Below are 16,934 nucleotides of genomic sequence, written 5' to 3'. Positions count from 1 at the left end.
AGAAAGAAAGAAAGAAAGAAACACTTCATAATAAATTATACATATTATAATTATATATACACTTTATGTAGTGACATTGGTTGTCAAATGTTGTGTCTTTGTTTATCTTTGGATTTCTGTAACAATGTGTTGTGTTTTTGTACTTTCCTGCTGCCATCAATTTTCCCTCAGGTAGATAATAAAGTCTACCGAGTATAGATTGTATTAAGCATATGTATTTTGACCATATCAAGAGCAAATTTAGACATATTTTATAAAGTAAGGATGAGCCCACAGAAATCTACATCAAAAGAGCATACAAAAGTGAGAAATGTAGGAGTTCTCCATTGATGTGGACACCAACTGCGCCTTCTGTCAGGGTGAGGCCTTGAAGAGACAGGCTACACCTCGGCTTTGAAAGAGCACAGAATTCATAGCCTACACAGGGCCTGCGGGTCTCCCACAGCAGATGCTGCTACTACATTTATGGCCTTGGCCCTGCAGACAGCCTGGGGCAAAATTTCAAATTTATCATCAAACCTCAACTGTAGCCTTACAAAAGCCTGACAAAATGTCAGTGTCCCAGAGCTCAATTAGCGGAGTCTTTAAACAAAGACAAGCCTAAAAAAAAAAAAAAAAAGCTTGGAAACATGGTAGTTCATTACCATTCTATTACATCCCGTTAAACAACGTATGTGTTAAAAATTGTTTTTACATCAGAAATCGTGTTGCCATATTTTTTTTACATTTTTTATCATTCTTTAAAGAGGGCAATTTTTAATTACTTTTCAGTGTAATTATCCTGAATGCATGTATTTTCCAAATAACCAATAAACTGTTGCAAAAAGCCTCAGAAGTGAATGGAACCATTACCTCTGGCTTGTGTAACAAAAAGGATAAGTGCAATCAATCAACATTTATTTATATAGCACATATTCATACAAAAAAATGTGGCTCAAAGTGCTTTACAAAATGAATAGAAAAATAGAAGACACAATAAAAAATAAACATAAGTCAACATTAATTAACATAGAAGTGCAGAATCTTTATAAAAATGAAAACTTTATTATACAAACATACTCTGTAGACAAAGAAGCTCATTCTAAGGGGCACAAATGGCACAAAAGGAATTGACTTCAAAAATAGACAGTCTAGTGGCATTCCCAAAGAGATGTCAGAAAACAGAGCAAACAGGTCAAATCCACTACACAGCAATAATCAAAAGAGGACTCACCAGAACCTGGCATAAGCACACAGGGTACCACAAGGGACTGTGTGATCTGTCAGCCTTTATAGATTTGAGGGCAGTCTTTTGATAGAGATGAACAGGTGGCCTCACCTCTTGGGGAATCACCCACAAAATACATGCAACATAGCAGAAGTATGGATTTATAGACGTTAAATACCCAAAACTAATAAAATAAAACAGACTAATGCAAATAGTCAACATGAATAACAATATTAACACAAGTAAATTGTATCCCAGTGACACTAAGACCCAGTGGTATCTTAACTGGGGTTGTGGCAGGTATTTAAGGCCAGGTGGTTGAGCTTTGGAGAAAGAGTTGGGCCTTGCAGAGAAAAGAGTTGATGGAATGATTCTCCATTGTTCATAATTTTTACATGGTGAGCCCCAGAGCTGTGGACTAGCAGCGGCCCAAGACTAAGTGCAGTTGCAGTGGGCTTTTGGGAATCTGAGAAGGGGCAACAAAGTTGAATACTAAATTAGACCGCCTAGTGAGAAGGTTTAACAGACTTAGTATGCTGGGTAATGTTATAAAATGAATTCCATGGGCATCAGTCTGTTACAGACATGAAAAAGCACAAATAAACCATGGAAACTAAATGTTATATTTACATATGGACTGAAGTATAGCATGATACTGAATCAAATATGTGTAACTTAATGCCACCGACAAAGTGATGTACATAAATATTTATGTTGCATGATATAAGGAATAGAAAAATATGGATTGATATACATTTAACCATCATTTTTAGTAAAAAGATGCGGAGTTGGTGTCCCTAATTAAGAAAGCACTCTGCCGCTTGTTCAGAAAGTGTGCATTAAAAGATGCTACCAGTTTCTTCCATAATGAATTCCGTCATAGTGTTGTGGGTGTATCTTTGTGAGTGTTCTCCAGATCTGATATGATGTCTCTCACAATATGTATTATATAGCACCTGTACTCTACTGTGAATTTTGCACTGCAATGAGAATATTTCCCACCTCTGACTAGATATTTTATATGTTTTGGTGATTGTTGGATTAATTCAGTTATTAGGAAAAACTGGGAACAACATGAATGACAAGTTAATTGTCTACAAAACTGAATGACATCATGAGAACAACTGACAGAAATGAGGCTTCTTTGCAGGGTGGCTCCAAGGTACAGTGAGAAGTTCAGTGATTCAGTAGTCTCAGAAAAGAGTTGGTGTTTGTTTGGATCGAGAAGAGCCAGTTGAGGTGGGCATAAGAATGACCACCGGGTGGCTCCCCCTACAACTGCTTCAAGCAGGGATATGCTGGACTGGCATCCCTTCCAGGGCAGGTTGTTAATTGGGCTGGCTATTTGAGATGATTTGGATTATACACATACAAATGTACCATCTTGACAAATCACATAAGGACCGGTTTACCTGATATTGTGATGATAATAATAATAATAATAATAATAATAATAATAATAATATTATGACATTCTTGAACCCGCTTAATCCAGTTGAAGGTTATGTGGGGGTCAGCAGGACTGGATGCAAGGATGAAACCATCCCAAGATGAATTACTAGTCCACCGTAGGGCTCATGCTAACTTACACACAGCATTCAGTTAGTCCAGTACAAAAAAATCCCAGTGATGTGGAAACTTTACACAGTGAGCAATCAGCCTTGGTGTTTGAACCCATGGTGATGTATTTGTGAAGTTGTTTTCCCATGGTGAGGATATCCATTTAACTCTGGGTATGCTGATTTCTGTGATTTCCCCAAAGGTGTGAAACGGCTGCATAATTTTCAAAACCTGATAATTCCAGGGACTACTAATATCAAAAAAAAAAAAAAAAAATGAACAGGAGTTTATATTTAAGACCTATGACTGTTTTGTAGTGACCATAAATTTAAAACCATTTTCACTGCAAAATTTTAAATCTGGATAACTTGGCATTCACAAACCTTTGGGACAAATTAAACAGTTTAGCTCATAAAAAATTGTTTTAGTTCTCTAGTTATTTTTATTTGCATCCATTAACACTACAAAAAATATATAATTAGGTTTAATAAACTGCATAATTTAATCGTGTGTACAATTTTTTTCTAAATTAATTTACCATGAAAATATTTAGTCAATCTAATATTGTAAACATACATCTAAATAAAACAATACATATGTATTGGCTAATATTTCACATTTCTTGTTTTTTTTTTTTCATTTCTTAGTTTTTGTGATCCAAAACTTTCTTTTGATGGATTATTGTGTCACTATTAACCATCCAACAGCAGTGTGCCATCTTGCCAACATCCCAGAATCCCTGGTACCTTCCTTTCAAGTTCTTGATATCCACTCTTCTCTACCTTCAGTGGTCCAAGGTTTTCAGGGAAAATTTTCAAATCTGAATCAAAAAGGTAACTGCGAGACTAATGTTTCAACTCAATTCCTTACACTTTCACCATTTCATTATCATTTGGATCTTTATTGTTGTCTAAAGACTTTGAAATTAATTCTTTGAATGAAGAATGGAGAACCTGGGCCTCTTGTTCCAGGTCATTCACCTCACCATTGTCTTATAATATCAGGTCTGGAAAAACTGCCCTCTTTCAATTTCACTTTGGACAAACCAGCAAACTTCTGGCACCCATACATCAGGCAAGCTCCATCTTTTGATATGCTTTGACAAACGTCTTCATTAAACCACACTTGTTATGAAGGGCTGGTAGCAGTGCTTTGTCTGGATCCACCCTACTAGGTCTGATGATATTTTTGGCACCAAAATGTAGCTTTTTTCAAGATGGCCATTTCTTCTAAACCCAATGTCAATCTTTGGCTCTTCTGTCCCACTCACAGAGAAGACATGAGAATTTTATATGAACCAACGATGCTCATTGTAGTTAATAACTGTTTAAATTAAAAAAAAAAGACTGCTTTGTTTTAAACATAGATTTTAATATTCAAAAATATTAAATTCAATAAATAAAATACTAATATTTAATTAAATACAGTTTAAAATAATAAAAAGCCTATAACTGACAGCTAAAAAATTTGTTTTGTAAAAAAATTTACGCGATAGAGAAAAATAGTTTAACATTTTTAAATTCGGCCCCCCAAAATATATATATGTTCCCATGAAATATTCAAAACATTTTTTTCATTGTATAAGCCTATGTCTTATTTTTCCCAGTCTGTGACTTGGTCATAAATAAAAGTAAATATTTATTTGTTTTTTCTAAATGGTCTGGTTCTTTTATCATATTTTGGTTAACATTATTCTGATAACTATATACAGTACTTATTTTATTATGTAAGCTAAGTAAAATACTAAATAATTTCCTGTCTGACGCCCAGTCTATGCTCGTTTCCATCCTGGTGCTGAGTGCTGCTAAGACAATCTTAGCCTCAGATAAATTCAATTACATTTACCAGGATTTTGAATTAGAAGGGGAAATGGGAGTTCTCATTTTTTAATATATAATATACCGCAAAGAAGCTGCTTCGCTAGCTCCATCCTTACATGAATTGCCGTTCTGCCAACAACTGGTACACATCATTAAATACTGAAAACTATTAGCATACTGTTTTACGAAATAGAATAAGGTAATATAATAAACATTAAAATAATGTATCAGTTATTTTACGGGTTACTTCGCAGTCGGATATATCGATCTACTGCAATCTTTCATAACATACTCATGAGAGCAACCGCACATCATTACAATTGGCTTGTCAACTTGTCACTCACAAACATCTTCCTCTTGTATCCTTGTTTAGCTTCACCAATTGGTCTCTACGGGAACGCCTCTGTCTGAAAGCATGCAGACTACGGGGAATTAAGCTGCTAGCTAGGTTTCCTGAAGCCCCGCCCTTTCGGTACAATACAATTGGTTGAAGGCCTTGTCTTTCAAGTCCACTGTCTACCAAGAAACAGTTTTGTGCACATGCTCAGTGGATGCAAGAAAAAACATTTCGTGTAGCAAATGAACTACTCAGGCTGTGTGTTGTTGTGATTGGTATCTTCAGAGGCTAACTCGTTATATTCAACTCTGGATGTACACATATGTTGACAGGTGTTTGAGGGGCGACTCTGATTTAAGCTACTAAAATGCCGGTAGGATTATTGTGTTTGTTTCTATGTAGCTGTGTCTTGTGGTCGTTGCTCAATGCGGTACCGTTGCTAAGGGGCCAAGGGAACGGGGCGGAGGCTGTTTGTGTATAAACTGTTAAAGCACAGGCCAGGGATAATATGCTGTCTTGCTAGTACAGTAATATGATTTCAGAAATGACAAAAAGCAGAGGTCGTCCTTACACTTTTTACATGCCACAGAAATGTTTAAGGAGGACTGGTATGGTTAATCGCACCTGTTATTTGTCGTGTTTTTTAACAAAAGTGGGCCATTGCAGTGTTATTTTGGGATTAATGTAAAAAGACGAGAAAGCAATATTTAAAAATACCAAAACAAAACACGCATAGTTACCGGATCTTGCATGTTCTGTGCACCTAAGAGCATCAGCCGTGATGCTGCGTAAGGCGCCTGGTTTTCGGTGTGTCACGTGATGAGTATGACGGAATGCATTTTGTCCCCATCCCCCAAATTACACCTTTTATTATTAATATTTTTGTCATTATTATTTACTAATATTTGTTGAAGCGTGCAGCTTATTCTTGCACGTAACGTGTATTCATAGACTATGTTATACATTATGCTTTAGGCGTTTTAGTGTGATTAAAACCATATACTGTACGTAAAGTATGATTTTAGTTTAACACTCGAACACGTTAGCGAGTGATGCATTGTCTTTATATTTTAACAGTTTATTTCAATAAAATGGCTTGTCTTATTGTACTGATTTTTTTAAACAGGACCTGCTATTATCAGTATATCCAATGACATTGATGCCATTTGTAAATATAAAATATTGCAGTATTGTGTTTACAGTGGGACAAGCCGAAGAAGAGAAAAATTTTGACCTTGAAATTGCTGATTTCTTACAGCTCTAAAGTATACAAATGCATGCTACAATATGTACAATTCTGTAACTGCTGTAGACAAACACTATAATTGCCCTTTTTGCCTATTAAATGTGAGACATTATTGATATTTTTTCCAAATTTTCACCATTAAATTACATTTTGGGTGAGGCTAGATCTTCCTGGGCCTCAGGGCCTTGAGATCAGTCTATTAAGTCACTCAGCAAGTTAACTGGGGATATGTATCTACATTTATATTTAATTTCAAAGATAAACCATAAAGAAACAATCTACATTTTTCCCAAAAATTTGATAACTGTTGGGAAACTTGCATATTTAGTGTTGTGTTAAGAGTTATGTGGCATATTGTGAATGACAAAACTCCTGTCTTTTTTCAGAGCAACAAGACAGAGAAGGTTGAGACCAATGATAACGTCAAAGTGGTTGTGAGATGTCGACCGTTAAATCAAAAAGAAAAAGCCATGGGATATAAACAGGCAGTCAATGTTGATGAAATCCGGGGGACTATCACTGTCCATAAAGTTGATTCAATGAATGAACCCCCAAAAACATTCACCTTTGATACGGTTTTTGGTCCAGACAGCAATCAACTTGATGTTTATAATTTAACAGCTAGGCCAATCATTGATTCAGTTCTTGAAGGATACAATGGTAAGTGCAAATCTATTTTGTTTGCAGTATTATGTGACCAAGGTATGCCAAATAATTCATAATTACTTTTATCTTTCCACTTTCTCACCCGCACAACACCAAGTTACTCAGCTAGTGTAAAGTCCATGAGCAAATGTTTCCCAGTTTCCTCAAAACTGCTCATGTCATAATTTTTAAAATCAAGCAGGCTTTTTGGATAAGCAATCCTCTTCTTCATAGGTACTGGAACATGATATAAGTGGGAGAATATAATGAAGTTATGTACAGTATTTTAAATATCTTCATTCATTATAGTACCAGCAACAACCAACATGCAAGTTAGAATTTAAAGCACTCTTTGCAAATGACAATACTATGATTACTTCTTGTACTAACACCATCACCCCTTATTTGACCATTGCAGAAGTATTTCTTTGTATGTTTTGTGTAAGAGATCCAGACTGCATCCTGTCTGAGGAGACCATCTTCAGCAGAGATGCAGTAATGCTTATAGAGTAATGGCAATTTTAGAATGCAGTATGATGAAGCTCTTAATACTGACTTGTGTGAGCTATACTGAAAAGTCAGTAGAGGCAAAAAATAAATCTCTGTTGGATTTTCTTCACATGCTAACTGAATTGTCTGAAGTGCATTTCAGAGTTATGTTATGCTTTGACGACAATGATTGCACATTGTATACTTACATCAACAGATATCCTCAGAGATTCAGATTATTCAGTATATATTTTTTAAATGAAATAATCATTTAAGAGAAAAAGACAAGCTGCCTAAATTCTAAGCATTCTGTCTATAGGTAGACATGGTTCTCCTTTGATAGTGCATCTAATAAGCCTTCTTGTTCATGATTTTGATGCACATTATAACAAGATTTGAAAAGTATTCATTTTATGCAAGTGGGAGTTTCTGTTTGTAGAAGCTATTTTTTTTGCCTCATCAAACACTGTTCTCCTGCATTCATTGCAATACTTCTGGAATTTACATTTCCATTCCTAAATCTTAATTCTTTACTGGATTGCAGTTAATTGATCTTTATACCTGCAAATGAGGGAATTGTGAGATCAACCCAAAGATTGTTGTAAAAGTTGCGGTTCAGCAGTGTCATTCAAGATAGTGGTTCAAATGAGAATTAATCTCTCGGAAAGCATTTTAAATTTAGATTATTACTGTGCATCCATATAATTTCATGTGGTGGTTGAAGAAATTAGTTATAGGGAATAAGACATCAAAACAAGCTACTTTAATGGTGTTACTGCAGGTTTGGTAGGACTTACGAGTAAAGAACCTGCTGTAGTGGATCATGGGTATTGAGGTACATGCATCTTGTAAGGATGTAACTTCCATTAAAGATACATTAGGTACAGCCCCCTAAGAGGAGATACAGTGACAGTTTGTGACAGAGTGGACTAGTGTAAGAATTACCATGAGAAGCTATGAGGTGTTAGGTGTAGAATAAAATGCCTGGTCTGCCCTGCACATTATGATATCATAGCAGTTCTCATCAGGACTAAGCTTTACAGAATAAGATGAATGTTATGTTAATTCATGACAAAATATTTATAATTTCATAATAATAAAGTATTGTACAGTATATGAAAAAAGTCAAAAAGCAAATTACTCTATATAACTCACCATTCATTTAAACAATTTTCTTAAGATTTATAATCACCTGATTTTAGTTTTTTCATTTTTTTTAAATAGGAACTATTTTTGCTTATGGACAGACTGGAACAGGAAAAACCTTTACCATGGAGGGTGTACGAGCTGTACCAGAGCTCAGAGGAATTATACCAAATTCCTTTGCTCATATATTTGGTCATATTGCAAAAGCAGAAGGTGACACTAGGTAAACCAGTTTAGTTCTATTATCATTGTATAAAATGAATTCTGTATTTATAAAGATGTATTTATTTATTTCTCCACAGTATACCAGAGGTGGTAATCTATTATGGCCAACAGGAAAAAGTTTGAGTATATTGCTTATATAGGACATCCATTGTTACATATTATTCATATAATGCTTTGTTACAATATAAGGGTGCATATGTGGCCGCACAATTTGTCTACAGGGTAGTAGTGACTCCTGCCAAGAATGGGGTCCTGGTTTGACTCCTACCCTAGATTCCTTGTATGTTATTGATGTATCACATAAGTCCTTTCTAAGAACTGTTTTCTTTGTACAATTGGAAGAGTAGCTCTGCATGTCTATTTTTTTGTTTGATTGTGATTTTTGAGTGTGCTGCATACACATCAGACAACATCTGCAACAACAAAAACCTCTAATATTTTGTAGTCTGAAAAGCTTATTGTATGATTCTTAGTAAAATACAGTATTTAATTTTTTGTAAGAAGCTAGTATGAAAATAGCATTCTCCTTTTAGAATAAGTTCCATTTATCTTTAGAAATGTTAGTCTGAATTGTTTTATTATAGACTAGACAGACATTGTGTAATATTCATTTACAATTAAAATCGGTTCTAATCAGTGACCTCCCAACTGTTTTAAATCCATTTATGTTAAGAATTTAATTATAGTAAATAAGCTTTTTAAGTGATACAGTAATGTACTGCGTCATATACAAAGCAGATCAGATGCCCAAAATGTTAGGAATAATCCATTATGGTTATATTATTTAGAGACCACATTGACAAGTATGCCTTTCACTGTCTGATGAACTTTTAAATTGTTTCTTGTGAAGTGCCTTTAATAGTTTTTCCTAATTCTAAGTAAAATAGGTCATCCTTTTTTCTGTGTTTAGTAACTGAGTAAGGAATCTTCCAAGTCAGCAGAATAAGGTAGCATGCAAGCAGAGCAGTTCTGTCAATATACAGTTCATTAAGTGGGAATGTCCCCAAATAGAGCTGTTAGAGGATTATTAATCCAACTAGTTTTTATGAGTGAGGTTTAACTGGCACATTTCAGCCAGGCTGGAAAGCCATAGGTGACACACATGATAGATGCTAATAATTTAACGATAATCTGTTCAGTTAGTCTATGATGTGCAGGTTTTGTTGAAATATTTTCTGACATGTTCTACATTTTTACAAGAACATTGTTGTAATGTACTGTTTTAATGCAACACTAGAATGAGAGCTGCAATTAGTTAATAGAATAACAGAATTCATCTTGTAGTACACTGAGTTTGTCATATTTGCATACTTATATCTTTATTGAACAACAAACAGGCTAACATGGCATTGCTGCTTGCCACTAATTACATATTTTGCTAATAAACATAGCAGGTTTTTCAGCGTAACAGAAATTGAATCAGTTAGCAATCGATATGGTCTGCAACTACATTAAGTTACAATCCAAATCTGTTTTTCTCTTTGATTTAAGAGCGTATTAGTGCACACAAACAAACACTACATCACCTCCAGTTTCTGTCATAGCAGTCGTTGATTAATAAAATGCTGTACTTTTGCCAAGACTATCACACTGTCTATCATCCTAATATGTGGGCTCACATTAGTTGTTTTGTCTTATCTGCAGATATGAGGGTCTCTTAAAAACATCCCTATAGTATTGTACATTTATTTTTAGGTTACATGTTTATTTTTTGTTGTAAACAACAATGGAATGAACTTTGTAGTTTAATTTCTAGTGAAGATGGTTGATAACCAAATAGAAATGTGTTTGTTTTTCATACGTCCTGTACAATAGCAATTTTTGGAGAAGCAAGCTTCTTTCTTAATGCTGCCATGTAACCAACTGTATATGTTAATTTAGATTCTTGGTCAGAGTGTCCTACTTGGAAATTTACAATGAGGAAGTCCGAGACCTTTTGGGAAAAGATCAAATGCAACGATTAGAGGTAAGTGAAAAATAGTAATAACCATATTACAGTGTGATTTACTATTACTTTATTTTATCAATAAATTATATGAAACAGTTTTGATGTGGTAAAGATGATGGTTTGTTATTTAACATGCCATACATTATCTTTGTATTTGCCTCCAAGTGGCGAACAGTGTGGTAAGGTTTAATAACAATTTGGAATTTGTATCCACTCTTTGAAAATAAAAACTGCATTAGCAATTTTCAGATATTATTGTTAAAAAATTAGTAAATGTCATGAAATGATTTTAGAATGTGTGGCAATAATCACATTGTAGAGTTTATTAGAATAACAAAAATGTCCACACTGCACCTTTAGAAGTCAAGTAATTTAGAAACATATACTGTATCTTACTTCTACCTACTGTAACGTGAAACGAGTATTATAATCTAGGAAGAGTAATTTCAAGGTGGTAACATTCCTCTGAAGGTATTATAAAGAAGACTATGTCTGATTATAAGCAGGATGGGGTTCTTTTTTGTTCCCTGTGATGTACTGACACTGTTTTCAGTGTTCCATCCTTGTTCTAGTGGTACTTGGTTAGGCTTTGGTTCACCTGCAACCTCAAATTGCAGTAAGCACATTACAAAAGCGATGGGAGAGTTTTATTATAGATGCATGAATATTATCCATGACAGGTAAAACATGCAAATACAAAATTAACTGGACTGATCTCAGAAAAATTGGGCCTTTATGGGAAATGCAAATAATAAACAGAAAGCACTGATTATTAATTGATCTTTGACCTGAAAAAATATAACAGCCTATTTTTTAAAGTTGCAACTAATGCATTTTTTTTAATGAACACTTATATTGATTTTGACTACTTGCAATATATTTTAGTTTAGACAGTAAAGTATTTATCACTTTGTAACATAGCCTTTCGTTCTCACAACACTTAAACATTTAGGTACTGTAGACACCAGTTTATTGAGTGGTTCAGGTGTCATTTTGTCCCATTCGCCTTGCAGACAGGTCTTAAGGTGTTCAACAGTTGGGGGTCATCATTGTCACATTTTGCATTTTGAATTGCACCACACATTCTCAACTGGGGACGGGTCAGGGCTGCAGGCAGGCCATCTGAGCACTTACACAGTCTTCTTGTCCAGCCATGTATGTGTTATGTATACAGAATGTGATTTTTGCATTGCTTTGTAGAAATATGCATGTGTGTGTCCATGGAAGAGATGTTGTCTTGAAGGCAGCATATATTGCTCCAAAATCTGTATGTACTTTTCTGCATTAACAGAGGCACAAGATACCCTTGCCCATGGCACTGACACAACCCAATACCATCAAAGACACTGGCGTTTGGACTTGTATGTTTACATTTTGCACTTACGTTTATTAAAGGTAATCTAGTGACATTAGGCTATGGCCTTATTATTCAGCAAGTGTGGTAGGCCAGGGAAAAAAGTTGATTGCCACAAGTGAAAAGATGTAATAACTAATGCATTTACAATAATAGATTAACAATTGATAAAGCAGTTAAATATAATGTAACAAGAAATCAACCAATGATATAAAATATCACAGAGCAGTTTTTTTTTTTTTTCCCCTTTCAATCAATTAGACAGATCTTATGAAACAGGTTGTATTTCAGCAGTTTAGATGGAGGTGGACAGCTTATTCCATCAATCTGGATTGTGACTTAATACCACACAGAGGTGCCATCACCAGACGCTGTTCACTGGCAGACTTGAGTGGGAGGGAAGGAGCATAGCACCTCATTAGTGTCCCCATATATGCAGGTGCTGACCCACTGACTACTATGTAGCAATGTGGTTTAGCGGGTCTGCTGCTCAAAAAGAGTGGTTGTTTTAATTAATAAATAAATAAGTAATAAACGCGCTCGTGCTGGAGAGTTGGAGCAGGTGTGAGCGATCTGCCAGGAAGACGCCCCATATCCATGTTGGTGCAAGGCGATTTGCATTCCGTGCATTACCTTGCCGGCATGCGCAGGCTGTCTGATTGCCTTGTTATCAGCACAGGGTGGTAATCAGGTGATCCCACCTGCAATTGCTCCCTCTGTCTATAAAGGGGAGAGCAAGATCAGGGAGGAGGAAGAAAAGAAAAAGAGAAACAGAACAAAAGAGGATCAGAGGTTAAAGGACATAGAAAAAGGCAGTAGCAGCAGTGAGCCGGTGTTTAGAGTGGAAGCTGGCGGAAAGGAATGGTGCCCTAGGAGGTAGCATGTAGCTAGCGCTCAGGAGGGTGCATGAGGATTGTTGTGTTCAGGAGGATTCTCTCGCTGGGTGGTGCCTGTGACTTGCAGCGGTGGAAGGACGGTTCACTTTCGCTGGGAGGAACCTGGATTGACACCGTTGGATGTGGGAGCAGGGTCAGGTGGCTCCCCGTGGAACGCTGTGGATCGGGCGGTGGGGGCACAGGCCAGTATTGAAGGATCTGTGCCCCTTTTGGTGGACTTCTCTCCATGCTGCAAGGTTCGAGTAGGGTAAGCTGGTGAGGCATCAGTTTTAAAAGGGAAGCACCAGGGGTGGGAATTTTAAAGACTATTGCCTCAATTTTAACCTTGTTTTTATTGGATTTATTTATTTGATCATTTTAGCCTCCACTATACACTCATTTTATGGATTTATTTATTGATTTTTTTTTTGAGAACTGCACTTTGGGCAGTATTTGAATTTATTTGTTTTTTTTATAATAAAAGCCCTTGCACTTTTCACCATCCCCTTGCTTGGTGTGTTTTGTCCTCATCAGCTCAGCTCATCCAGTTATGTTATCGACAGTGTCAGGTTCAAGAGGCTCCCATTATTGAAGAGGGATCAAGGAGTGGACCCGCACCATCACAAGCAAGAGAGGAGTGACATGTGCCCGTCTTGGCTCGCTAAACACAAGATGGGCTGCTGCATTCCGGACCATCTGCAGTAGTGTAGTTGCACATGTGGGTACTCCTGGCAGAAGTTGCAATAGTCCAGATTTGACAAGACCAAAGCTTGGACCAGAAGTTGTCCTGCATAATCCATCAGATAAGGTCTGATCTTGCAGATGCTGTACAGTGTGAACCTGCATGAACAAGAAACATTAGAAATGTGGTCAGAAAAAGCTACCTGTTCATCAGTCTCCACCCCAAGGTTGTATGTTAGTGACAGTGAGCCAAGCTTTACAACAATGGGGAGTTAGACTGGATTGCTGGCATTACAAGAAGCTAGATTTTTTTTTCAGTTTAAGTTGTATATAGTGGTCCTTCATCCAGATTGAGATATCAGTAAGACATGTAGAGACTCTAGCTGATAATGTGTTGTCCTCAGGAGGATACAGCTCTGTATCATCAGCATAGCACTGATAAGAGAACTCATGGGATTGCGTGATGGGGCCCAGTGGGGTGATGTACAGAGAGAAAAGTTGAAGACCTAACCCTAATCCTTGGGGCATCCCTATGCAAGTCTGATGCACCCTTGGCAACACTCCTCGCTGGGACACACTATAGGATCTGCCCGAAATGTAGGACTCAAACCATCTGAGAGCAGTCCGAGTGATGCCAAGGTTAGAGAGGGTGACAATAAGGATGTTATGGTTGAACATATCAAAGGCAGAGGAGAGATCTAGAAGGATCAGAAACAATGACAAGTTGGTAGCTCTAGCAAATCATAGCTGGTCAACCATGGTCCGTAGATCCATCTCAGTTGAGTGGTTCCTCTTGAAGCTGGTCTGGTTGGTATCGAACAATTCATTCTGTACAAGTAAGGAGGAGACTTGGTTAGAAACAGCATGCTCAAGTGTTTTGGAAAGAAAGGAAAGGAGAGAGACTAGCCTGTAATTGCTAACGTTTGGTTGGTTAACTGTCTGGGTGGTCCTGTTATTCTTTGGTCTGGAGGACATTACATTAGTTTCTTGTGAAAAAGACCTGAAATACTGATTCTTCCAACCACAATAAGTTTGTATTGTTAACATCCAACCACAATACATGTGTGGTGCTCTATCCCAGATACCACAGAGCTCAGAGAATTTGATGGCGCTTCTAGACACTGTTAACATATGACTTCCTTGTTGCACACAACAATTGTAACCAACAATTGTTGATGTAAATTAGTATTTTGTTACCTGATCAGGGTTTGCTGAAGTACTCCTGAGCCGGTGTGGTTATATTATTTATTCATTAATGATTGATACAGTGCCATCTGTGGGATCAGAGGTCACAGACAGTCTGCTTACCCTACATGCACTGAAATCTTGAGTCTTTGAATCTTTTAAGTATATTATACACTATTGAGAGTGAAATGCAAAAATTCTTTCTGATCTATAATTTGAGAAACATTGTTTTTTAAAATTTTTTGAATGATTTTCTTACGCATTTGTAGGAAAATTGGCAGTCCTTGGCCCATCTTTACTCCTAAAGAAATAGGCCTTTCCTGGGTGCAGTTTTCTTTATACCAAAGTGTAACTATTATCACCTGTTAAAAATCATCTGTTTCTACTTGCACCATTACTTTTTTTTTTTTATCTGATTATTGACCTTAAATTGCACCATCAATTTTTTTAGAAGGTATTGCAAGCTCTTTATGGCAAGAATGGATGCATATTTATGAAAAACTAAGTTGATCAGTCTAAAAATTAAGTATCTTGTCTTCATGAAGTTTGTGATGGATTACAGGTCAAAGTGAATTTTGAAATTACTGTTTTCTGTTTTTATTTTCATTTTCCATTCTGTACCAATGTTTTCTGAGTTAAGGTTGCTTTTTTCATTCTATGCTGGTCCCTTGCCTTATTTTTTTTGCTACTTTGAACTGTACCCTGAAACAATTGGAAAAGTCACTTTACATTTTAAGGTACCTTGGATATTTCAAGATGTCTGAAGTTAAACTCGAATGCCATTTAAGAAACCTGTTTTTCATTTTGAGATATACTCAGAATCATTTATTTATCCAGTTCCTTCAACAGGAGTTTCTATCTTTTAAATATATTTCAAATGAATTTCAAGATATATATGTACAGGAAGTAATTCTGAGATATTTTGAAGCTCATTTTACATATCTCAGCATGGGCAGGAAGGTATATAGAGATAAATAGAAAGGCACTTGGAGGCATTTTAGATACCTCAAATTTTATTTCAGGATATCTTGAAATATATATTTTAAGGTTAACTGAAATGGAGAAGAAACCCACTTGAAGATATCAGGAAAAAAATCTGAGTGATCTAAATTTGTATTTTAGATATTTCAAAAGTGAGTAAATTTGAAGACACCTGAAATGCATAACAATTTTAGATATTCTGAAATAACATTTTGGCCATTTCTCAGACATCTAAAAAGAATTTTGAGATATCTAAAATCTTAAAATATCAGTAAGTCTTATTAAAAACCTATTCAATTTTACAGTAATTAATTAGAAGACATATTGAAATACTTGTGACTTATCTGAAAATGTGCAGAATTATTTCAAGACATCTTGAATTGTTTCTCTTAAAATACATTGCAGTTGTCTACAAGTGATCAGGATGTAATTTTAAGATTTTTTGCAATTTATTTAAGATATCTTAAAATACACATTGTCAAATATTTATGATGTTTTTCAGGATATATCTAAATGTTAATTAGGGCTGCCATAAATATTTTATCATTAAAGAAATTGAAATTAAATTGCCATCACTTTTTTAATATTTCTAATTTTCTTCTCATATTTGCAAGAAATTATGATATAAATGATATAAAAAATTATATAAAAAGGTGTCACAATGATTATTAGAAAAAACATTGTGAATGTTACTTATTATTAGTCAATTTCCAACATAAGGCATCTGCATCTGTCCTCTAATTTAACTAAACATGTCTGAATGTGTTTAGAGAAAAGGTAACTGTATTTCAAACACATTTTGAGTATGGAAATTAGGTGTTTTGTTTTACTAATTTATTACCTTGAACAGTTTTTTATGACTTGAATTTACTAAAAGGTTTGTAAACACAGTCTCACATTTCCTTTATGACTAATCTATGAGATAATGATAAACTATTTAAACAGACAAAAAGCATGGTTTCCTCTCTGCAATAGACATTTTTTTAAATTAAAAAAACAAATAACCTGAAATATGGGAAAATCATTTCTCTAATAGGAAAGCCATCTAAATTGAAAGTTGTTTTCTTATATAGGTTAAGGAAAGACCAGATGTTGGAGTTTATATCAAGGATCTATCTGGCTATGTGGTAAACAATGCAGATGATATGGACAGGATCATGACATTGGGACATAAAAATCGTAAGAACTAGTAATATTTTGTTTTTTCTTTATTAAACCTGTATCCAAGTAATTAA

At 35.4% G+C, this 16,934-nt stretch overlaps 1 protein-coding gene across 2 annotated transcripts in view; it reads left to right on the top strand.

Moving 5' to 3' along the window:
• Positions 1 to 5,119: 5,119 nt before the first annotated feature.
• kif3a (kinesin family member 3A) overlaps positions 5,120 to 16,934 on the top strand; it is a 46,617-nt gene continuing 34,802 nt past the window's right edge. Inside the window, exons 1-5 of one of the 2 annotated variants that reach the window (XM_039774682.1) lie at positions 5,120 to 5,297; positions 6,557 to 6,830; positions 8,529 to 8,673; positions 10,557 to 10,641; positions 16,773 to 16,878. In XM_039774682.1, the coding sequence (XP_039630616.1) occupies positions 5,292 to 5,297; positions 6,557 to 6,830; positions 8,529 to 8,673; positions 10,557 to 10,641; positions 16,773 to 16,878 (616 nt within the window). In that variant the 5' untranslated portion in view covers positions 5,120 to 5,291. The remainder of the gene's footprint in view (positions 5,298 to 6,556; positions 6,831 to 8,528; positions 8,674 to 10,556; positions 10,642 to 16,772; positions 16,879 to 16,934) is intronic. The other variant, XM_039774683.1, reaches the window with a different exon arrangement.

This window comes from Polypterus senegalus, chromosome 13 (genome assembly GCF_016835505.1).
Source record: "Polypterus senegalus isolate Bchr_013 chromosome 13, ASM1683550v1, whole genome shotgun sequence".
NCBI classification, from domain to species: Eukaryota; Metazoa; Chordata; class Cladistia; order Polypteriformes; family Polypteridae; genus Polypterus; species Polypterus senegalus.
The sequence above is the reverse complement of the archived record's forward strand: the minus strand, read 5'-3'. Positions and strand labels throughout refer to the sequence as shown.